This window comes from Rhinoderma darwinii, chromosome 1 (genome assembly GCF_050947455.1).
Source record: "Rhinoderma darwinii isolate aRhiDar2 chromosome 1, aRhiDar2.hap1, whole genome shotgun sequence".
In the NCBI taxonomy this organism is placed as follows: Eukaryota; Metazoa; Chordata; class Amphibia; order Anura; family Rhinodermatidae; genus Rhinoderma; species Rhinoderma darwinii.
The window spans coordinates 165985127-166011136 of record NC_134687.1 but is presented as its reverse complement, the minus strand read 5'-3'; the positions used below and the strand labels follow the sequence as shown (position 1 = coordinate 166011136).

Sequence of the window (26010 nt, the reverse complement as noted above, 5' to 3'; positions counted from 1 at the left end):
AATAATATCACAGCTGGCACCATTAGATAAGTTTGTACAAAACATTTATTTCTACCACGGATGTTAAACACATTAAGATTTAATGCAGAGACTAGGTCAAATAGAGATAACTGCTTGATGTGTATGGTTGAAGTCCAATCATACCGTAAGATAAAAGCTGTAACAGTAATTTACAGATCAGGATCGGAAAAAAAACTGCCGAAAACTGTTAACTGTATGGTATTTTGGAAGTATTTGATGCAATAAATCGGTTTCTAACCTGAGGAAAGGTCAAGTTCAAGCGGTAAAGCCTTAGATTGCTTTGATTCTCACACAATTAGGGTATGTTCACACGGCCTATTTACGGACGTAAATCGGGCGTTTTTGCCCCGAATTACGCCCGAAAATAGCGCCTCAATAGCGCTGACAAACATCTGCCCATTGAAAGCAATGGGCAGACGTTTGTCTGTTCACACGAGGCGTATATTTACGCGCCGCTGTCAAATGACGGCGCGTAAATAGACGCCCGCGTAGAAGAAGTGACCTGTCACTTCTTTGGCCGTAATTGGAGCCGCTATTCATTGACTCCAATGAATAGCAGCGCTAATTACGGCCGTAATTGACGCGGCGTTCAAGCGCCTGCACATGCCGGTACGGCTGAAATTACGGGGATGTTTTCAGGCTGAAACATCCCCGTAATTTCAGCCGTTACGGACCCCCGCCGTGTGAACATACCCTTAGAACTGATGTCATTATTTAAAGGCAACCAGCTATCTGCCCTAACGCCACCAAAAACACGAACGATCAGCTCGGCATGATCATTTCAATAGGGAGGAATAATTTGACATGCCCAGTTTTTCTTTTCCTCAACATCTGCCGTTGGGGAACAAGCTGGAGACCTCCATATGCATTAGCTTGTTGGCCGATCCTGCTGAAATCAGTGGGTAGGGACAAATATTATTTAATATGTACGGCTTCTGAGAATTGCCCTTGTTTGATCTGTTCTCTGCAGATAATCTTAACGTGTATGTCCAGCTCTACTTTAACGTCAGTGCGACCACACAGCTTGTTCGGAAAAAAACAAAAAAAACTGAATTATAAAGCCTTGAACTTGAAAAGAAATAAAAAAATTCCACAACTTTACTACTTTTCATGGTCAGGGTCTGTTTACACTTTGTGGTAATATCGCAGCAAAAAACGCAATATGACTGCAAAGTATGAATAGACCCTTATAGTTAAGATCAAGTGTGAATAAAACAGCTTATTAATAAAACGATTAACTGGCATAATATTTACATTTGAAAATAGAGAAATGCATTTTTCACTTAAAAAATATACTGTATATATATATATATATATATATATATATATATATATACACATTTTTATTTTTTCATATATCTACAGTAAATGAAGATGGTGAATTGTTTCATGATTGGTACCAAGTCACCACTGACCTCCGTTTCATGGGCTCGGCTACAGGTTTTCAATATGAGTTGTGTTTTCTGAGCTTGCATATACAGTAACTAACATACCGTTAAAACGAACATTTTAATTACATTTTTAGGCTTTAGAAGCTGAAATGCCAATAACTGTCATATTATTTGCACCAAGCTTTGATGACCGTGGACCCCATATCCTAGAAAATGTGATGGATCAAAGGCAGATCAAGACTAAGGGCAGATTCACACGAACGTTGCGTTTTTGCGCACGCAAACAACGCGGCGTTTTGCGAGCGCAAAAACCATTTGACAGCTGCGTGTGTCATGCGTGTCTGATGCGCGGCTGCGTGATTTTCGCGCAGCCGGCATCATAGAGATGAGGCTTGTCGATGCCCGTCACTGTCCAAGGTGCTGAAAGAGCTAAATCTTTCAGCACCCTCGACAGTGAATGCCGAACACAACAGCGAAAAACATGTAAAAAAAAAGATAAAGTTCCTACTTACCGAGAACTTCCCGGCCGTTGCCTTGGTGACGCGTCCTTGGTGACGCGTCCATGGTGACGCGCCTCTCTTGACATCGGGCCCCACCTCCCTGGATGACGCGGCAGTCCAAGTGACCGCTGCAGCCTGTGATTGGCTGCAGCCTGTGCTTGGCCTGTGATTGGCTGGAGCTGTCACTTGAACTGAAGTGTCATCCCGGGAGGTCGGACTGCAGGAAGGAGACAGGAGTAATCGGTAAGTTAGAACTTCGTTTTTTTTTTACAGGTTCATGTATTTTGGGATCACAAGTCACTGTCCATGGTGCTGAAACAGTTTAACTCTTTCAGCACCATGCACAGTGAATGTCTCCCGACGTCGCGGACCGGAAATTTTTTGGCCGGGTTCGGCCAAAACGAGTTTGGCCGAACCCGGTGAAGTTAGCTTCGGTTGTCGGGGTTCGCTCCTCGCAAAGACACTCCGTTTGGATGCTTGGAAACAGAAAAGCACGTGGTGCTTTTCTGTTTCCATTCATCCTTTTGACAGCTGTTGCGCAAACACGCAGTTCGCACGGAAGTGCTTCCGTGCGACATGCGTGGTTTTCACGCACCCATTGACTTCAATGGGTGCGTGATGCGTGAAATACGCAGAGTTATTGAACCTGTCGCGTATTTTGCGCAGCGAACAAACGCTGCGCAAAATACACGGACTGTGTGTACTGCCCCATAGACTTCTATAGGGCATTGCGTGCCGCGCGAAAACCACGCGCCCTACACGCTGCCAAATCACGCTCGTGTGAATCCCCCCTTAAAGGTAGTCATAGATATTACACAGCTTTTCACAAAGCAGCTATAAGCCCCAATCCACCCATTAGTAAGAATGCTGGACATGCATGTTATTTAAATAAGCAGGGGGGGGGGGGCAAGTGCCCCTCCTCTAAGAGGGTAAAAATAGAATTGAGCTGGTAAAATGCAAACCATGTGATCCATGGTGCCCTACTGCATAAATTAGGGGACAATATCCGACGACCGCCATAGTCATTAGATGGTCACAAATCCATTGGTGGTATTTTCTCACGAATATCTAGTGTCTATAAGCAGCTTATTGCAAAAATCAGTTACTGAACAGCAACAGAGTAAGTGGTCGTCAGCAGGTCACACAGTTACCATATACAACACAGTCACCTAAATTTTAAGTAGCATGATCCATCTAATGTATTGGTGGCTATAGAATTGAATATATTTGCATCTGTATAACTTTTGGCCCTTAAAGAACAATTATACTGTACTAATTAATTTAAAGCTTAGCTCAGCCTCTCAACATCATGTACTCTGCCGAAGACTATGTACAGAAGTGCACCCTTAATCTTTGCTTGAATTTAGATAAGGAAATACAATATCGCGACATGCTAGCAAAACCCTTGATATGCTGCAATTCACACCACAACCCCTGGATGGCCACACATAGGCACATATAGCATAGACATCTCGTGACAGAGTATGTCGAAATCATGGGCTATTTTCAAAGCTGGTGATCTCGCACCACACATCTTAAGATATTTTGATCTATGAGGAAAGGTAAGGAAGGACACATCCATATGATGTTGGTTAACTTTGAATGTTGGTATAAGTCAACATTAGTTTAAATACAGCAAAGTTGTATTCAAAATCCTGATGGTGCAAGCTGGAATCCATTGCACCAGGCTTGATACATCTCCCCAAGTGAGTCAACAGTGGACTGCAGAAATATATGAAGCTCTACAGTCTTTGAGCTCACAATAAGGCCCCATGCACACGACCGTGAAAAACCTCCGTTTTTGCGGACCCATTCACTTTCATTGAACGCGGACACCTTTCCGTAGCACTACGGATGGGTGTCCGTGCCGTAGAAATGTTCCGAAAATTATGGAACATGTCCGTTCTTTTGCATTTTGCGGGCCGTGCTCCCATACTTTGGGCCGTGATTGCGGGCACAGTCGTGTGCATGGGGCCTAAAACAGCAGTAATTTGAATGCAACATTGTATTTGACTGGAAAAGAAGACAGAGTATTGTCCAGCCAGTACAAGCAAATGCACAGTATTTGCAAAGTTACGCAACATTATATGTCAATTTCGAGATGTCCACTTCTGAGCTAAAAATCATATATTTCACCTTTGGGCAATTTGGGTAGTAGTGTTACCGCTTGGCCGCTTTTTAGCTCTCACCTTTTATCACATCTTTTATCGGCTCTTTTACACCGGCCAATTATCGGGCAAAAACACAGAACGCTCGTTCCCGATAATTCCCTGTGCAAATAGGGCAACGATCAGCCGATAAGCGAGCAAACACTCGTTCATTCGCTGATTGCATCATTTTAATCCCTTATGGTCCGAGCCATTTTTTGATTTTTCGTTTTTCACTCCCCGCCTTCAAAGAGCCATAACGTCTTTATTTTTCTGTCAATAGAGCGGTGTGAGGGCTTATATTTTGTGGGAGGAGTTGTAATTTCTATTGGTAGCATTTAAAGTACCATATAATGTACTCGGAAGCTGAAAAAAAATTATTTGCAGGCTGAAATAGGAAAAAACTGTGATTCCTCCATTATTTTTTGGCTTCAGTTTTTATGTCTTTCACCGTGTGGTAAAAACAACAACTTAACTTTATTCTGTGGCTCAATACGATTATGGTGATATCAAATCTATATAAAAAAAATTATATTTTGCTACTTTAAAAAAACGAAAAACTTTTTGTTAAAAAAAAAATTGTTTTGTTTCACTACATTCTGAGAGCCATAACTTTTTTATTTTTCCGTGCATTGAGCGGTGTGAGGGCTTATTTTTTGTGGGATGAGCTGTAGTTTTTATTGCCACCATTTATTGGTACATATGACTTTTTGATCACTTTTTATTAAAAAAATTTTGGGAGCTAATGTGACCAAAAAACAGCGATATTGGCAGTTTATCATTTTCATTTTTTACGGCGTTCACTGTGCGCGTTAAATAATGCTATATTGTAATAGTTCAGACTTTTACAGACGCAGCAATACCAATTTTGTTTACTTTTTTTTTTACATTACTTTAGAGGAAAAATGGGAAAAGGTTTTTTTTTTTAACTCAGTAATTTTGTTACATTTTTTTGCACTACTAAAAACTTTATATCACTTCTTTTTACACATTTTATTAGTCCCCCTAGGGGACTTGAACCACCGATCTTTAGATCGCTGGTACAATATACTGCGATACTAATGTATTGCAGTATAATGTAATTTTTACAGGCATCTGTTAAGCCCTGTCACAGGGCCGTGTAAGAGTACCCTTACTGCATCTTATTTGCATTGCGTATTGGAGCCTGAAGTACTCATTACAGGCTCAGGATGCTGCTCTATCTCTACCCCATGCTTCTACACTGCAGCTCTGTCTCTTCAGATCAGCTGCTGTCTACAAGCACAAGCGCACTGAGGGTATGTTCACACGCAGTGTTTTCAGACGTAATTCGGACGTTTTACGCCTCGAATTACGCCTGAAAAAATGCCCCTAATACGCCTACAAACATCTGCCCATTGCTTTTAATGGGAAATACGATATTCTGTTCCCACGAGCCTTTATTTTACGCATCACTGTCAAAATAGTGAGCGTAAAATGACGGCTCGTCCAAAGAAGTGCAGGACACTTCTTGGGACGTTTTTGGAGGCGTTTTTCATTGACTCTATTGAAAACAGCTCCAGAAACGCCCGTAAAAAACGCAGCGAAAATTGCAGTGAAAATCGCTAGTGGCACAAAAAACTTCTAAAAATCAGGAGCTGTTTTCTCTTGAAAACAGCTCCGTATTTTGAGACGTTTTTGACTCTGCGTGTGAACATACCCTAAGAAGTTGATGAATGGAAAGCTGATTTCTATTGCTGCAAGGATAATAGCCACATATAGGGTCAGTTCACACGCTGTGTAAATACTGCAGATTTTCTGCAACCTGAATTCATTGCGGAAAATCCGCAGCAAAATGCAGTAGCAGCAAAGTGGATGAGCTAGAACAAATCTCATCCACACACTGCATAAATACTGAGCGGTTAAAACTGCTCAGAAATTGACCTGCGGTGCGTTTTTTTAATCCGCAGAATGTCAATTGTATTTGCGGAAATGCTGCTTATTTGTTGTGAATTTCCCACATTGAATTCAATGGGGAGTTAAAACCCGCTACAAAAAGCAGATGTTGCACTTTTTGCGGCGGAATCAAAGCATTTTCAGGCGCAAAAAACGCAATACAAAAGAAAGACTTACCCAGAAATGTGTTTCTTCCCCCAGTCCAGCCTCCTGGGATGACGGTTCATCCCATGTGACTGCTGCATCCAATCACAGGCTGTAGAGGCGGTCACATGGAATGAAATCTCACCCCAGGAGGCTGGCCTGGATGACGTCAAGGGGCCGGCCTCCTGGGATGACGTTCCATCCCATGTGACTGCCGCTGCAGCCAATCATAGGCTGCAGCAGACTTCCGGGATGAAACGTCATCCCAGGAGGCCGGCCTGCTAGCAAATGCTGCAGTTTTCCGCAGCGTATATTCTGGGAGAAAAATTGCACCACACTTTGGTGTGGTTTTTGCCCGTAATTCTCTGCGGCACACAAGGCAGATACGCTACATGATTTTACGCAGTGTATCCGCCCCATGTGAACCATATACTGAGCCTTAGGCCTCATGCACACGACCGTAGCCATGTGCACGGCCGTGATTTTCGGGTCGGCCGGCCGCGGAGTGTCACCCGCGAGCCGCCCGCAAATCGTGGGCCGTGCACATGGCCGCGTCCATTATTTTCTATGAGCCTGGACCGCAGAACACGGCCGTAATAAGACATGTCCGTTCTTTTTGCGGTCCAGGCTCCTGGGCCATGCACAGACCGTGAAAACCACAGTCGTGTGCATGGGCCCATAGAAATGAATGGGGCCGCAATTCTCCCGTGGATTTTCGGGGGAATTGCGGCCGCGAAAGCACGTTCATGTGCATGGGGCCTAAGTAAGAGGATATCCTGAAAGTCCGAAGGACATATGTATGTCATGACTTTAAACGCTTTGCGTTGCTAGAATATAAAGGCTAGAACTTAGATCTGATGTTTACCAGCATCGGGAGCGCAGAGAATTTAGGTCTATTCAGTTCTGGTGATTATGTGAAGATATGTGCATGGAGACATAGAGATAAATGACATTTATAAATGCTGCTCATCTTGTACTTTTATTATGAAGAGGTGCTGTGCCTCTCAGGCTCTGCTTGGGTCAAATTTTTAGCCACAAACATGACTTTTTATTCACTTTTTACACAACATTATGCGTTGATGCAAAATTGCATGAATCCGCCCGTAAGTGTAAAGTGCTGGCTGGTGTTTTTACAATGTGTCAGGTGGCAACTTTCATAAAATATGTATGAGGGGAAAATATAATTTTTTTTATTTTCTAATTCAGGTTTATTTTTGTATGTCAAAAGCGTGAAAATTATTATGGCAGTGAAAGGATTAAAAGGGTATTTTTATAAATGCTTGATCCGTGGGATTTCCACCTCGGGAACCCCTACCTGCTGGGAGAATGAAGGATCCCTAAACCCGTTTACCGATGCAAAGGGACCACAGGTTGCTTCGGCTTCAATAAAAAGATGGCTCCTTGTGGATATGCTATAAATGCTTCAAATAGGAATACCCCTTTAAATATAAAGTTATGTTCCAAAGCGCAGCTACGATATGAACTAAAGGCAGAATGTTTCAATGGATTATTGAAAGCACACAAGACAGCAACATGTAATTAACACACATGAACACACGCCTGACTTACTTCAGTGGGTAACATAGAAATGTGTGTAGTGAGATTTTCTATTTCGGTGAAGATTCAGAATAGTTTGTTACAAGAGCCAATCCACATAGGGGCGATTTTATCAAACTTTCTACGCCAGTTTTCTGCCATAGAAAGATTGCAAAGAGAGGTCCAAAAGTAGCAATTTACAATGACAAATTGCGACTTTTGTGCCTTTTACGCTGCCTTCTCCACTTCTTGGGAAAGGGGGTGAGGTTTACAAAAGAGAACAGGGCCAACGTGGTCCGACAATTTATTATAATTTATGCCAGAAAAATGGTGTAAATTATAGTGGAGATTTCACTCTGCTGAGCGTAGCAGGGTAGAGGCCCGAACCCAGTACCTTGCCCCATCAAACTAACCCCCCCATCGGACAATAAATAAAAACTAAAATATATGGATGCTCACATCACTGTTCCACTTCTCCCCTCCGAGTTCTTTCAGCCTCTCTCTACCGGTCGCGACTTATACAAGGTACTGACATTGGGCAGTGTTAGGTCGTGTATGTGATACAGCACTCAGGATATTGAGTGTCGGTCGCATATAAGGCTCTGACGCTGCTCGGTATGAGCCACGGCTGGTAGTGAGAGCCACAGTTGTGCCTTACATACAGCGGAAAGATGCAACTGATTTATTAAGAGGTGTTCACATCTTACCGTCGCATCTTATTCCAGTGGAGAAGAAAGAAAAGACTGGCGCACAAAATGCCTGTCTTAGTAAATCTTCCCCATAATGTTTATTTTAGACTATTCTGATTTTCTCTCTGTTTTCACTGTGACACTACAAAGGTGAGCAAAGTCACCATTGGCCATGGCCTGTTTAGTGGGCACATCTGGACGGACACACTGATCAATGGGCACCACACCCGGTTTGCCTGCACACCAAAATACAGCTAATGACATGCACATCAAGGAGTTAGGCAGTTTTATTGTATAAACATACTGGGTGAAATGATAGAATTATCAAACAGGTTGCATAATGTACAGTAAATCCGGTTATTTTATTTTAAGACATACTCACAATGTTAGTGACATCTGGAGAGGCTCCATTCTGCAGCAGAAGGAGGACTATGTTCAAGTGGCCCATGAAAGCAGCCACATGTATTGGAGTGAGACCAGACTGTGAAACAAACCAACAGGCATTTTACTCCCCTGCACAAGACTAACGGGGCGTCCACAGTTACACGTTAGCAGATGTTGGAGAGGATAGAGAGAGGTGACAGTGAATAGTCTATGGAAGAGGAAACACAGAGACAGGACTGGGGAAAGCAGGAAATGGCTAGATGTATTGGAAAGCTAAGAAAACCTGTTCTACCTCTGTTATAGCCTGGATTGAAGCCCCATATTTCACTAGTAGTTCCATAACTTTGATACGGTTTTTCTTGCAGGCAATGTGCAATGGAGTAAAACCATTCTGTTCAGAGAAACAACTTGTTAGCAAGACTCATGCACTCATCAAAGCCTGCAAATCATGCAACGCATGCAAACCACCCAACTGGTGTCATATATAGTATCATATTGTGCATATGGTGACCACACAATGGGGCACATCTATTATAATATGCGCCAGAAAAATGTAACAATGTTCCAAAAAAAAAAATGTGCGTCATATCTATAAAAGATGTGCACCATTTTTAATCTTGTTCTGTGACATGTAACGGATTTAAAAAAAAGATGCATCAAACGGGCATGACTGAACAACTCGCAATGGTTGCACCAAATTTATTACTGCCCTGTGCCATTTTTTGGCCCAAGATGCTGGCATAGATGTACGACCTACGCCATAAGGAATCAGAAAAAGGACTTCTGTAAAATGCTGAGAGTTGCGCCGTTTTGATAAATTTGCCGCACTTTGCACCAAATTAAACGCTTAATTTTTCGTTTGGAAAGTGACATTCTTATAGCACTGTTGATAAATATGTATGGTTAATACTTTATCAATGTCATTTTTAATAATTATAGGACTCTAAGAAGATGCCCCTATACGTAGATACTAAAAAACAAAGACTTTTATCGACCATGTAATAGTAAAAAATATATTATCATTTATACTTACTAATAGAAATTAAAGAGAATCTGTCACTTTTTAAAAAAATTATATTCAATGTTATATTACAGTATATTCTTATGGGAGGTTTTAGTTTAATTACGTGTCTTACTTTTTTAGAATCCCGTTGTATTGTTTTTCAAGAAATTTTACTTCGGAGTTAACGAGTCTAAAGGCTGGAGCTTCAGTGATAGCTTTAACCAATCACATTCATTGTTATACAAAAATGAATGGGAGGGCACATGACAGGCCAATCAGTCAGTTTGTAAGAAAGCTGCTAACGCATGTGTTCTAAAAGGTTGGCCCCTAATGAATATTCATGAGCAACGATTTTGGTTAAGATACACAGATGAAATTCAGGAGGTTCCCAGCATGAGATTTATGAAGACAATAACCTTCTCATAATGCAAAATACGTGTATTATAAAATGTATGCAAAAACAGAAAAAGAGTATTTTGGTGACAGATACTCTTTAATACCATGACGAAGAACTAAAAGAGAACTAATCCAATTTTCACGAATTTAGGTTTATTTGACACCACTAAAATATTTTTTATAACTGATACGGTCAGTAAGTGAGTAAAAATAATGTGAAGATCTCTTTACCAGGGCACGGGCATTAGGGTTGGCCCTCTTGTCAAGAAGAAGTTTGGTTACTCTGTAATGTCCACAATGGGCTGCAACATGTAAAGCGGTCAGGTAATCCAGCGTGACATCGTCTACAGGGGCCTTGTGTTGTAGCAGGTGTTTGACACATTCCACGTGGTCTCCTTGAGCAGCCATGTGAAGTGGAGACAGTCCATTCTATAGCCAAAAATGAAATGAGCCATTAGTTAGTTGTAATAATAACTACCACAATTTACACACAAGCTAAAAATGCTTGCACAGTTACTCCAACCTAAGGGTGGATTCACACGTTGCAAACATTTCATCTGAATGTGATGGTTTCTTCAGCAAGCACATGGATTTCTGCAAGTTCCATTCAGGTGAATGGAACTGATTTTGAGTTGCAAAAAATTCTGCAACAAAATCTGCCAGGTGTGAATTCCCCCTAATAATGCTTTATGAAGAGGTAAGCTTGACTATCAACCATCAGGTACAGCCGAACGTAGCGGTGTGCACAAGTGGCCAAAACCGCACCCGCATGCGAAATACCTAACAAAATTGTAAGGCCATTGGCCACTGCAAGTGATCCAGCCTTCAGTTTGCACTACATGGGAGTGTACTTATCCTCTTAGGTTTATTAATCTATGCCAATTTACTTCATATATAAATGTGTCACCCACGCCTTTGCTTAAAAATGGTTAAAGGAGCACTCCATGTTGTTTTTAATTTCCCCCTCCATTTGTACATTGGTGTTTCAGCGGTGTGCTGTGTGCTGATCAGTGCATCATGTCGTTTTCGGATCCAGCGCCGCCCACGTGATCTTCATTCTGACCTGGTCTGGAATCACTATGCTTTTGAGAAAACCGAAACTCAGGCTCTCAATGCATTCCTATGGGAGACAGAACGGGGCTCCATTGGAATGCATTGAGAGCCTGAGTTCTGGTGTTCTCAAAAGCGTAGTGAGCACTATGCAGGTACACCAATGTACAAATGGAAGGGGAAATTAAATAAAAATCGTGGAGTGCTCCTTTAAGTGGTTGCCGACACAGGATGAGAATACTCGTCCGGAGCGGCGGGTACTTGGCGCATCAGGACGAGTATTCTTGTCCTGTGTGATAGCCAGTGTCCACGCACCATGATGAGCGGGGCAACGGCTGTAACGGCTGTAACACACAGCCGCAACCCCTCAACCTCTTCTCTCCACCGTTAACCCCTTCAAAGCTGAACGTGGCATTCAAAGCTAAAGTGAGAAGGGGGTCTCCCCTTTGATCGAGTCACAGGAAATTCCTGTGACGTCATCAATGGCTATACCTGGTATGGGCAGGCAGCCCAGGGTCCATTGAAGGACCCCAGGGTTGTCTGACCATATTCCTTCATCAATCAGTACACAGGCTAATGTACTGGCATATAGATATACGCATATTTGTTTTTTCCACGACTGTAACAACACGTACAATAAATGTATAATGTTATTTATGATGATCGTGTATGGTGTAAAATGAAAAAAAAAAGGAAACTGCAGCGGAACTGCTTTTTTTTCTACATTTTTGCCAAAATAAAAAAGGTATATAAATTAAACGATAATGTAAGGCTATGTTCACACGGAGTATTTTGGGGGAGGAATATCTGCCTCAAAATTCCGTTTGGAACTTTGAGGCAGATTTTCCTCTCCCTGCACGCCGATTTTCGCGGCGATTTTCGCGCCGTTTTTCGCCCGCGGCCATTGAGCGCCGCGGGCATAAAACAGCGCGAAATACGCTTTCTTTGCCTCCCATTGAAGTCAATGGGAGGTCAGAGGCGGAAGCGCCCGAAGATAGGGCATGTCGCTTCTTTTTCCCGCGAGGCAGTTTTACTGCTCGCAGGAAAAAGACGCCGACGCCTCCCATTGAAATCAATGGGATGCGTTCTCGGGCTGTTTTTGCCGAGTTTTGCGACGCGGTTTCCGCGTCAAAAAACTCGGCAAAATACTCCGTGTGAACATAGCCTAAATGTACCAAAAAAATGGCCTCTACATAAAAAAACAACTCGTCCCGCGGAAAACAAAGTCTCATACAGCTACGTCGGACAAAAAAATGAAAAAGTTATGGGCACCGGAATGCAAAGCAGGAAATATAAAAAAAATTGTTCCGTCCTCAAGGCCAAAATTGCCCGTGTCCTTAAGGGGTTAAAAACTCGCATTTCTCAAAAAACAAATTCAATACAAAATCTCGACATGCTAGAAAAACCCTTGTTAGGCTGCAATCTACATCACAACCACTGGGTGGCCACACATAGACACATATAGCATAGACATCTCATGACAGAGTATTGCGAAGTCATATTTTATTCTAAGCTGATCATCTTAAACCAAACAACCTGAGCTGTTGCTTATCATAACAAGACGTCCAAAATGGGTAAGGGCATGTCCAGACGTGGCGGAGTTCTTCCGCCACTGTCCGCATCAATGCCGCACAGAATCTGCGTTGCAGATTCTGTTGCGGCCTTGCCTAAAATGGGCATTAAATTGATGCGGACTAGCTGTTGCGTATTGAGGGGAAGAGGGCTTCCCTTCTCTCTATCAGTGCAGGATAGAGAGAAGGGAAAGCACTTTCCCTAGTAAAAGTAAAAAGAAATTCATACTTACCCGGCCGTTGTCTTGGTGACACGTCCCTCTTTCACCATCCAGCCCGACCTCCCTGGATGACACGGCAGTCCATGTGACCGCTGCAGCCTGTGATTGGCTGCAGCCGTCACTTAGACTGAAACGTCATCCCAGGAGGCCGGACTGGAGGAAGAAGCAGGGAGTTCTCGGTAAGTATGAACTTCTATTTTTTTTACAGGTTGATGTATATTGTGATCGGAAGTCACTGTCCAGGGTGCTGAAACAGTTACTGCCGATCGTTTAACTCTTTCAGCACCCTGGACAGTGACTATTTACTGACGTCACCTAGCAACGCTCCCGTATTTAAAGGGGAACACACGTAGTCACCCGTAATTACGGGAGCCCCATTGACTTCCTCAGTCTGGCTGTAGACCTAGAAATACATAGGTCCAGCCAGAATGAAGAAATGTCATGTTAGTAAAACCAATACACTCCGCAGCACACATAACATCTGCGGACTTCATTGCGGAATTTTGACTCTCCATTGAAGTCAATGGAGAAATTCCGCAATGAGTCCGCAACAAGTCCGTGACACGTCCGCAACAACCATTTTATGCTGCGGACACCAAATTCCGCACCGCAGCCTATGCTACGCAGCGGAATTGTCCGCAACGTGTAAACGAACCCTACTAAAAAGCTGTGGAAGGCAATGGAGAAACATGTACGCTGCGGATTTCCAGCGCAATTCCGCCACGTCTGGTCATGCCCTAATACACCCAAAAACTAAGGAGAGTTTTCTGTTATATATATATATATATATATATATATATTAGAAAGATTTTATTTTTTTTATAGGTCTACGGCTTTTATTGCCTCATTTGTTTTACATTAACAAGCACAGCTAGATGTTTCATATTTTAGAATGGTAGAAAGACATATAAAGTGAGAATTTGCCTTGGTTCTTGCAAGCAGCGGAGCTCCTCTCTCTAGAAGCAGCTCTACAGCAGGATCATGTCCGCTTCGTGCTGCACAGTGTAGTGGTGTAAGTCCATCCTGTAAAAAATAACAAACTGGGATCTTATAAGGCGTTTCCACATAAAATTTCCACATATTTAAACGCTCAACATTTTTTTAAAAAAACACTGTTGCTGCAATATAGGTAATTTTTCTGTAAACCAGTTGCTACAGTACCTGTTTATTGATGTACTGGGTACACTACATGGTAACTCCGAATCCTTAGGGGTTTCTATGTCTTCAAATATATTTTAAGAATTGAGTACAGGCAATATTTCTAGTTTTTCCAAGCATATTCACTCTTTTTTTTTTTTTATTTAAAAAAAACAAACCTGAATATTATCTAGACTTTTTCGATGACACGACAGGATTACTTAGTCTAATCTGGTCGATGGTCACATATCTGAACAAGTTTAATAGTAACAGTGGCATTTCAGGTCCATTTTATGTACTTAATATAGTTTGTTGCCTGATAATACTTTGTAGTTAAATACAATAATGTAATAACATATGGGAAAGCATGTGTTCATATGTTTAACAGTAAAAGACAAAAATTGCCATAATACTGTAGCAATGAAGGGTCACAAAAGCAAATTCTTCCATTCTCAAGCCAGTATAGTTTTTCAGTGGAAGTTGGATAAGACGGAATTGGTCACCTGTTCACAGTTTGAAAAGCTATATAGTGATATAAGTAATGTTGAATATCCCTGAAGTTATCCAGTAACATAATCTTTTCATTTTGCAGAAGAGGAATGTTACAATTCTGACCAGACCTAGCTTGCACACATCGGGGGGGAATTTCTTAGGACTGGCATTTCATACGCCAGTCTTAATAGTAAGAAATGTTAGAGTACAGTGCAACAAATTTATTAAATGGCGAAAGCTTTTGAATAAATGTGTTGCATGTTTGGCCTGGGATCGTGTGCCAATTGTGGCACAACGACCTCAGTCATGCGCCATATATTCCCCCCATCGGACATAAAATAAAATAAATAACATACTTACCTCAGCACTCCTCTTCTCCCCTCTGGGTTATATGCAACGTAGCACTTAGGCTGGATTCACACGACCATGAAACGTCCGTAATGGACGGAACGTATTTCGGCCGCTAATCCCGGACCGAACACAGTGCAGGGAGCCGGGCTCCTGGCATCATAGTTATGTAAGATGCTAGGAGTCCCTGCCTTGCTGCAGGACAACTGTCCCATACTGTAATCATGTTTTCAGTACGGGACAGTTGTCCTGCAGCGAGGCAGGGACTCCTAGCATCATACATAACTATGATGCTAGGAGCCCGGCTCCCTGCACTGTGTTCGATTCGGGACTTCTTGATGCGGCCCGGCATTATTATGTTGTATGAGGCATGCTGTCGAGGGAGCCAGAGGGGTGAAGAGGAGCGGTGAGGTGTGTATAACTTTTTTTATGTTCTTTTTTTTATTTCTAATGTTCAATCTAGGGACGGGGGTAGTCTTAATGGGGAGGGTAAGGTAGGGGCCAAGCACGGGCCTTTACCTTGCTACGCCCCATAGAGTGAAATCTGGGGTAAATTTGAAATATACGTTACGCCAGTTTCCTGGCATAAATAATACATTTGTTGGCCCTCGGTGGCCACACACCCCTTTCCCCAAGGCCACGCCACCTTCCCACAAAAGTTACGAAGGTGGCGGAAAAGACGAAAAAACTTTTTGTCCATTTTGCGACTTTTCTATGCCGGGCACAGAAATGTTGGTAATTTACCTCCATAATGCTCTATCATTACTTTGCAGCACTTGGGTTAGTTATTTTGCACTGTAAGTTCCAAAAGTTATTTTTAATGAGGAGCTTCTTGACTATTGATATTTTATAGCATATACCCTGAAAATGCTATAGAAGTCAGATCCATAGAGGTCCGACCATTGGTATCCGCTCCTGGTGGAGTAGTGTTTGTACATGCTTAGTCACTCTCCGTTATAGACTGTAATACATATATTAACAACCAGTTGAGGGTAATTAGTTGTTTCTGTCATAGACTATAATATCTTCTCTCTTAGAAGGGAATGGTCCACCATAGAATAGTATGCCATACAAGTGTATTAAAGTGCAATTATTAACCCATTAGAACAATGCAATGATCATGTGTTTAACATTTGACCCATGGCAACATACCTCATGTTACATAAAATTTCTCATTTAACGGGGGTTTCCAAACACACTCCAAAAAAACAATGCTAATAGGTCATTTGGCTTTCTATTATATTTGCCCTTGTGTTAGAGGGAGGGAAACTAGATTGTAAGATCCATTGGGGACAGGGACTGAAGTAAATGGTGACAACAACTGTACAGTATTGTGGAATTTGTTGGCACTGTATAAGCAATAGGAAATAAATAAATATTATATTTGTCTCAGGAAACCTCACACTACACTTAACACATCTCACTGCATACCACACTCATAACATCCACCTCATATTACAGCTATGGCATCCAATTTCATGCTAGAATCATGGCATCTCTCCTCACAGTACCCTCATGGAATGTACCCCAAACTGCACTCATCGCAATACATCCAACACTTTGCTCTTCACACTACACCATCGTCACATCGGTTTTTGATAATTTTATATAACAGGCCATGTGGACACAAATTATCCTGTTTATAGAAATTTTAATTGGATATGGAATTTTACATTAAAAATATATGGTCTTACAGTTTATTCTGTTGACATGTTTAATAGAATATTTGTACGTTTTTCAATATAATGATGAAATGATCAAATGGTCATGCATTTGGATGAGTTGTACTTTTTTTGTGCTAGGAAAGGCATCATAATGGCTTGGAACTCGGAGGACCAACATGGTCTCATACATTGAAAAACATCCCTAAAGGGGTTTTCCGACTTATACAAAAAAAGTGGCTAAGTATGCCCCAATGACTAAGGATTTGCATATTCGAGTACGAAGTGTGGCGGTTATGGATAAAGTGTCCGGACACAGCTACCGTACATATACTGCTGGGTTATAAAATATTAAAATGTCTACAGCCTGGGCTCCTTACTTATTTGCTATAGTTTAAAGATGAGAGAGAGGTTGAGTAGGGGAGGATGTGGAGGCATGAGTGGCGAATGAGCAGAGTGTAGTTTTGAGCATGGTCCCTGTTGCTTGTATTTGTTTGGCACTGTGTGCCACAGTTGAACATTGATTAGATTGAGTTTTGATATGTCAACTTGAAAACTATAAATACTATGTTAAAAAAAATAAAAAATTGTAAATCGTACAATTAGCATTATTACTTGGAAAGGTTCAATAAATTAGGTCTGGTGACCAATCTGGTTTCTAAAATGATAGTGGATCTTACATAGTTACATAGTTACATAGTTTGTACGGTTGAAAAAAGACACATGTCCATCAACTAGTACTGTCCATCATGAGACTAGTACTACAGATTGAGTGTTTACTATTAGGGTATGTTAACACGCAAACGCGTCTGACATTGCGGAGCTGTTTTCAGGCGAAAACAGCTCATGAATTTCAGAAGTTTTTGCAAGTACTCGCGTTTTTCGCGTCGTCTTTTACGGACGTAATTGGAGCTGTTTTACAGTCAATGAAAAACGGCTCCAATAACGGTCCAAGAGGTGACATGCACTTCTTTGACGAGGGCGTCTTTTTACGCGCCGTCTTTTGACGGCGACGCGTAAAATTACACCTCGTCTGAACAGAACATCGTAAAACCCATTGCAAGCAATGGGCAGATGTTTGCAGGCGTAATGGAGCCGTCTTTTCAGGCGTAATTCGAGGAGTAAAACGCCCGCATTACGTCTGAAAATAGGCTGTGTGAACATACCCTTAGAAGAAGTAGAAGAAATCTACATTATGGAATTTTGCAACATATATTTATTTAACATAATCTTCATACTATTAGTGTCATTTTACGCTATTATATTACAACATCCCATTTTGTAATAACTTATTTTAAATACAATTGGCATAGCTTTTACACACGCTCTTTAAAATACCACACAATTAAATTGGAAAAACAGATCCAGACTTAAAACTAAATTATTTAAAGATTCCTTATTTTCAAGAGAATGGATGCAACTTTATCATCTATAATTGATTTCACAGCAGATTTATATCTTCATTATGTTCTGAATTATTTAAGGAGCTCCAAAACTCTACATGTTTAGAAAGATTATTCATTCTCCATTAAGCTAAAAGGAGAAAACTTATGAGGCATCTAAGGTACCCACTTCCCGCCAGATGTGCCTGCACCAAATGTGTTAAATTGTAGTTGTTAAGATAGAATTTGACAGACAAAATGCAGAAATTAAAAGAACACTAAAAGGTACATACAAGAGAAAGTTAAGAGAAACAAATTGGATGTATAACTTTTAGGGTATGTTCACACGGCCAAATTTCAGACGTATACGAGGCGTATTATGCCTCATTTTACGTCTGAAAATACGGCTCCAATACGTCGGCAAACATCTGCTCATTCATTTGAATGGGTTTGCCGACGTACTGTGCAGACGACCTGTTATTTACGCGTCGTCGTTTGACAGCTGTCAAACGACGACTCGTAAAAATACAGCCTCGTCAAAAGAAGTGCAGGACACTTCTTTCAGACGTTTTTGGAGCTGTTTTCTCATAGACTCCAATGAAAACAGCTCCAAAAACGGACGTAAAAAACGCCGCGAAAACGGCGCGAAAAACGCCGCGAAAAATGCGAGTTGGTAAAAAAACGTCTGAAAAGCAGGGTCTGTTTTCCCTTGAAAACAGCTCTGGATTTTCAGACGTTTTGGTTGACTACGTGTGAACATACCCTAAAAGTATGTCACTACAACAGAAACCTACATTAACTTGACACAGAGGCCATATAGTAACCTCACACAATTTTGACACAGTATCTATAATGTAGCCTCACACAATTTTAACGCATTGTCCATGTAGTAGGCTTGAACAATTCTTCATTACCATTTAAGATATGCCAAATATGCCCTGTTACAAATTCACAAACAGTTGCTAATACAAAAACACAAGTAGACGAGCTGTACTACTCATCCCAACTCTCAGGATTGATAAAACAAAACATTTGAATTATTTTGCATTACTCTTTGTGCTTGTAAATTATTTTTTTTCATGAATAAATGTGTCAATTTTGTGATTTATGTTGTTTAAGAAAAAAATTCTTTCTCCAATAATCCAAGGCCTCAGTCTACTCTAAGCCTGTATATTGTATGTCTGTAATTGTTCAGAATCTCTGTACTCACTGAAAGATGTTGAAGCTTCTCATATAACACAAAGCACGCAGACTGTGTGAGGGAGGGGGAGAAGGAGGCTGCCTGCACGCAGAACAAAGGCCCTATTACATAGGCAGATGATTGGCCAAACAAGATTTCGTACGAATGCTTGTTCCCAATCATTACCCCGTTTAATTACCCCATGGCAGCGATCAGCCTACAAACAAGCAAACGCTCATTTGTCGGCTGATCGGATCTTTTATGCTGCAAAAGAATGTATCCAAACTATATCTGGATGAACAATCGTTTTAACGATCATTTGTCCCCATTCTCACAAACATTGCTCCATGTAGTTCATGTGCTTCATTGCTCTGCTAGTGCATTAGAAGCAGGCCCAGAATTGTGGGCTGGGGGATCAGTGCTCTTGAGTGTGGGAGTACATAATAGAAACAAAATTAAAGATAGAGCCTGAGGGAAAATTGCTGAAAAATGCCTCATATATTGTAGCAAAAAACATTGTTATTACTCAAGTACACACGGATTATGGCTTAAAGAGGCTCTGTCACCACATTATAAGTGCCCTATCTCCTACATAAGGAGATCGGCGCTATAATGTAGGTGACAGCAGTGCTTTTTATTTAATAAAACGATCTGTTTTCCCCACTTTATTAGCGATTTTAGATTTATGCTAATGAGTTGCTTAATGCCCAAGTGGGCGTGTTTATACTTTAGACCAAGTGGGCGTTGTACAGAGGAGTGTATGACGCTGACCAATCAGCGTCATGCACTCCTCTCCATTCATTTACTCAGCGCATAGGGATCCTGCTAGATCCTTATGTGCTGTCTTATACTAACACATTAACAATACTGAAGTGTTTAGACAGTGAATAGACATTCCACGGGATGTCTATTCACAATCCCTGCACTTCGTTACTGTTTCTGTGGTAGTTACAGCAGAGGAAGCGTGATCTCGTTGTAACCTGTCATTTACAGCGAGATCTCGCGAGATCACGCTTCCTCTGCTGTAACTACCACAGACAGAGTAACGAAGTGCAGAGATTGTGAATAGACATCCCGTGGAATGTCTATTCACTATCTAAACACTTCAGTATTGTTAATGTGTTACTATAAGACAGCACATAGCGATCTGAAAGGATCCCTATGCGCTGCCTAAATGAATGGAGAGGAGTGCATGACACTGATTGGCCAGCGTCATACACTCCTCTGTACAACGCCCACTTGGTCTAAAGTAAAAATACGCTCACTTGGGCATTAAGCCACTCATTAGCATAAATCAAAAATCGCTAATAAAGTGGTGAAAATAGATTGTTTTATGAAATAAAAAGCATTACTGTCATCTACATTATAGCGCCGATCTCATTATGTAGGAGACAGGGCACTTATAATGTGGTGACAAAGCCTCTTTAATCTGAAAATTCACCAGGAATTTTAGTTATGCTTTAAGGGAAACGTTTTCCAGGATAGATATAAATATATATATATATATATATATATATATATATATATATAAAAGTATATATATCAATTTATATTTATTGTTGCCATCTTATTCCGGAAGAAAAGAGGGCTTTTCAATTACCACTCGTTATAAAAATGCCCTTCCTCCATATGGCGCCCAGAGAGTTGAGCGCTGCTAAAGTTAAACATTGCAGCAGTGATCAGTCTATACATGGCCTTCCCCCTCCCTCATGATATTATCAGTCTAAATTGTTTAAAAAGACTAAAGCTCATTGAAGCTTATCCTGAAATACAGAAAAGATCTTTAAAAACCAAGTTGATGAGGCTCATATTCTGCTGGCGGTGAACTTACTTTCATAGTCCATTCAGTCATTTGGTACAAAAGATCTAAAAGTAGTTACCGATTTACATGACATCTTTCACAGGCCTCAAAATGAGCAAAAACAATATGTAGACAATAAGAACAGAAGTACATTCATACATACATACATATTGGGTTGCATCTTACCCTCGTTTTGGCATCAATTTGTCCTCCTCGGTCAAGCAATAATTTCACCATATTTGTATTTCCTCTTTTGGAAGCCACATGTAATGGGGTAATCCCATTCTGCAGTGAAACAAATAAACAATAACATTTCACCCTGAAGCCCAAAAAACAATGCTTTTAATTTCTATTTTCAGGAAAATTGTTCATATTTTTTTTTCAAAAATGTATTTTAAAATAATTTCAGTGATTCAAGTAAGAATTAGGAAATGTTTTCAAACAAACATCTTGAGGACATGCAAAAAATTATTGTTAGACTAAATTAAGTCATATAGTGAAACAGGTCCCTCTGCCACAGATCAATCAATTGCAGATTGATATAGAGCCATGGACAATGATAAGGCCCGGTTCACCCATGTTGGATTCCGGCACGGGTTCCGCTCTTAAATCTATGTCAAATCCGACGTCGTCAACACGTGTTCAATGCATGTGAATTGGGTTTGCACAACAAGTTCACATGCAATGGAAAATGTCTGAGCTGATTTTTGTCTGCACAGTGGGGAAAAAAAATAATCTGCGGAAATAAGTAGCCTGCTACTTATTTCAGATGGAAACGGCAAGGAGTAGCCCCATTGAATGATAATGGGATTCATCCTCGTGTGGATCTCCTGCACACACAGAAGCACATCTGCAGTAAATATGCATAAGAAATTCGTAGGTCAACCTCGGATTTCTGCCATGAAAATACACGTCGGATTTGAGGCCGACGTGTGAACAGAGCCTAAAGCAAGAATCGCCTTGACCTCTTAACACCTCTCCTCTTACTACTTCTAATGATGTAGGGGACAAAGAGCTAATCTATGAAAAAGATGCAATGATCATGAAGCCAACACAGCTGACAACGGAAACCAGTTTTGTTTTGCTATCCACTAATAAAATCTATATATATATACACATATACATATATATACTAGTTAAACATTAAAAGAAAAAAACACTGGAAATAGAACACTCTGTGTGTAATGAATCTATATAATATGAGTTTCAGTTTTTGAATTGAATTATTGAAATAAATAATTTTTTTGATGATATTCTAATTCATTGAGAAGGACTAGTATATTGTAAGACCAGATACACAGGAGACAAATGTAAAATGTTATTGTAAATAATTTTCTTAATTGATTTTGCATGACCACTTTAATTACTATAGTTTGCCTTAAACACTGGACTTTGGAAACATATTTATTTTTTATTTACTTATTATCGTTTAACTATTCTAGTTTAATTTTTAAAACAATCCACTAAAGTTCTCATGAATACATGGTCACGATCTTACCCACCCCAACTCTAATTATTTTAGATGTAGCATATAAATACACAGTGCTTTTGAGCATAAAAATCATGCCTCTATTTCATCAAGGGAATGCTCTTGATTTACATGGTTAATCTTATCTGCACTTAAAGAGACTCTGTCACCACATTATAAGTGCCCTATCTCCTACATAAGGAGATCGGCGCTATAATGTAGGTGACAGTAATTCTTTTTATTTCGAAAAACGATCTATTTTTACCACGTTAGGAGCGATTTTAGCTTTATGCTAATTAGTTTCTTAATGCCCAAGTTGGCGTGTTTTTACTTTAGACCAAGTGGGCGTTGTACAGAGGAGTGTATGACGCTGACCAATCAGTGACCAATCAGCGTCATACACTTCTCTCCATTCATTTACTCAGCGCATAGGGATCCTGCGTTGTTCACTATGTGCTGTCTTATACTGACACATTAACATTACTGAAGTGTTTAGACAGTGAATAGACATTCCTTCCAGCCAGGATGTGATGTCTATTCACAATCCCGACAGTTCGCTAACGTTTCTGTGGTACTTACAGCAGAGCAAAGCGTAATCTCGCTGTAACCTGTCATTTACAGCGTGATCTTGCGAGATTACGCTTGCTCTGTTGTAAGTACCACAGAAATGTTAACGAAGTGCCGGGATTGTGAATAGACATCCCGTCCTGGCTGGAAGGAATGTCTATTCACTGTCTAAACACTTCAGTAACGTTAATGTGCCAGTATAAGACAGCACATATTGAATAACGCAGTGTCACTATGCGCTGACTAAATGAATGGGGAGAAGTGCATAACGCTGATTGGTCAGCGTCATACACTCCTCTGTACAACGCCCACTTGGTCTAAAGTAAAAACACGCCCACTTGGGCATTAGGAAAGTAATTATAATAAAGCAAAAATTGCTACTAACGTGGTAAAAATAGATTGTTTTTCTAAATAAAAAGCATTACTGTCATCTACAATATAGCGCCGATCTCCTTATGTAGGAGATAGGGCACTTATAATGTGGTGACAGAGCCTCTTTAAACAGAGCAAATGTGTCCAGCTGTATTATCAGAAAAGTCATGTGGATGTACTAGTGTACTGTTAATAATGCGAGACAAACACTGCTAGGTTGTGTGAATCTATACTTCAACAGGGAATAAACACATTAGCCTATCCAAAAAGTCTTCACGCATACGGGAGAATGTGCTCTAAATAAAATGGGAGGAATACAAGTGCCTGACATCTGTTCAAGCCAAAAGAGCCAATACTATTCAGTGTTAAAGTACAGGGATCATCCACTAAAATTATGGTAAAATAGAGGTGGTACATCATATATGTAATTTTATGCTCGATAGAGCTCTGGTTTAGAGCTCTTTAATCATTAGCAAGTGACAATGTTGTCACTTGCTAATGATCAGGTTTACATATCCACTGACATTATTTACTGATGCTTCCACAATGTCAATGCTTCACCTTCTCCTTTACTGTTTTATAAATCTAGTGGCTGAAATACCATATGTGTAACCTGTGTAGAGCAAGGACCCATATATTTTTCTTTCACGTGGCCCTCTACTGTCTGTGTACACCCCTAAATATAACTACTAAATCCTGTGCTTAACGATTTGCATTTAGAAATTGCTTATATCATCCTGGTCTAACTTTAGGAAACTTTAAAGAGGCTGTCCAAGATTAGAAAAAGATGGCTGCTTTCTTACAAAAATAGTGCCACACCTGTCCACAGGTTGTGTGTGGTATTGCAGCTCTTCCCCATTTACTTCAATAGAGCTGAGCTGCAGTTCCAGATAACCCATGGACTGGTGTGGAGCAGTCATGTGTTTTTCTGATTCTAGAAAACGCCTTTAACCTTAAAGCGACCTTCCAGTTCCAGTACAAAATTCATAAATCGATCCCCTCTGTGCTGTCCCAAAATGGCTGCAGCGCTTCTTAGACTACGAGTCTGAGACACTCCCACTGCCCCTGAATTGGCCAAAACTGCTCACGTGAGCAGTTCTGTCCAATTCGTGAACAGAGAGCATGTCTTAGACTCAGTCTGAGAAGCGCTGTGGCCATTTGGAGACAACACAGAAAGTACCCTAAAGAAGTGGATGCACGGCATAGGGGGGCAACTGGAAGACATCAGATATTATACTCCATATAAAACATCACATTTATAATTTTGTCTGGAGACCGGAGGGTCACTTTAATTGAAAATTGAAGGACACATCATTTGCTTCCAACAATTGTAGAAAAATGTTCTTACTCTTGCTGTGAAGTCTACAGCGGCTCCTCTGTTGAGTAAAAGCGTTGCCACATTGACGTTTCCATAATGAGCAGCGATGTGTAAAGGTGTAAAACCACTCTGCAAAATTCAAGTGAACAATAGAGTAAACCATAGGCGACAGGTTTTGTGAACAATATGCTATGTGAGGAAGCATTAGCCTGCAGTAAGGAATATCAGGGTGCAGCCTGGATGTCCAAGGAGGGTCAGTAAATAAGAGAAACATGTTAGGCAGCAATAAGCAAATTTAACTTAAAGAGGCTCTGTCATCACATTATAAGTGGCCTATCTTCTATATAATGTGATCGGCGCTGTAATGTAGATTACAGAAGTGTTTTTTATTTAGAAAAACAATCAATTTTGACGGAGTTATGACCTATTTTAGATTTATGCTAATTACTTTCTTAATAGACAACTGGGCGTGTTTTTACTTTTTGACCAAGTGGGCGTTGTGGAGAGAAGTGTATGGCGCTGACCAACCAGCGTCATACACTTCTCTCCATTCATTTATTCAGCACATAGTGATCTTGCTAGATCATGATGTGCTGTCACCTACTCACACATTAACGTTACTGAAGTGTCGAGAGTGAATAGACATCACCTCCAGCCAGGACGCGATGTCTATTCACAATCCCTACGCTTCGGTAACGTTTGTGTGGGACTTACAGCGCAGCAAGCGTAATCTCACGAGATCACGCTGTAAACTGTCATTTACAGCGTGATCTCGCGAGATTACGCTTGCTGCGCTGTAAGTCCCACACAAACGTTACCGAAGTGTCGGGATTGTGAATAGACATCGCGTCCTGGCTGGAGGTGATGTCTATTCACTCTCGACACTTCATTAACGTACGTTAATGTGTGAGTAGGTGACAGCACATCATGATCTAGCAAGATCACTATGTGATGAATAAATGAATGGAGAGAAGTGTATGACGCTGATTGGTCAGCGTCACACACTTCTCTCCACAACCCCCACTTGGTCAAAAAGTAAAAACACGCCCAGTTGTCTATTAAGAAAGTCATCCGCATAAATCTAAAATAGGTCATAAACACTGCTGTTATCTACACTACAGCGCCTATCACATTATGTAGAAGAGAGGGCACTTATAATGTGGTGACAGAGCCTCTTTAAGCAACAGTTGCTCTACATTAGTACAGGATATATTCTGGAGGATGAAAGAGAACAAATAGTTACGTAAAGGAAATCTATGTTCTATTACATAAGGATGCTCCAAGTGGTTGAATGTAGAGCGTATTATTTATGTATGT

At 40.8% G+C, this 26010-nt stretch overlaps 1 protein-coding gene across 37 annotated transcripts in view; it reads right to left on the bottom strand.

Annotated features, from left to right (window-relative positions):
- The window catches only part of ANK2 (ankyrin 2), a 626865-nt gene that overhangs the window by 121357 nt on the left and 479498 nt on the right, over positions 1–26010 (bottom strand). For 32 of the 37 annotated variants that reach the window (XM_075860538.1, XM_075860544.1, XM_075860543.1 and 29 more), the window contains 6 exons: positions 24724–24822; positions 21155–21253; positions 13892–13990; positions 10357–10554; positions 9019–9117; positions 8725–8823 (listed from right to left, as the gene is read on the bottom strand). In XM_075860538.1, the coding sequence (XP_075716653.1) occupies positions 8725–8823; positions 9019–9117; positions 10357–10554; positions 13892–13990; positions 21155–21253; positions 24724–24822 (693 nt within the window). The remainder of the gene's footprint in view (positions 1–8724; positions 8824–9018; positions 9118–10356; positions 10555–13891; positions 13991–21154; positions 21254–24723; positions 24823–26010) is intronic. The other 5 variants (XM_075860549.1, XM_075860565.1, XM_075860561.1 and 2 more) reach the window with 1 other exon arrangement.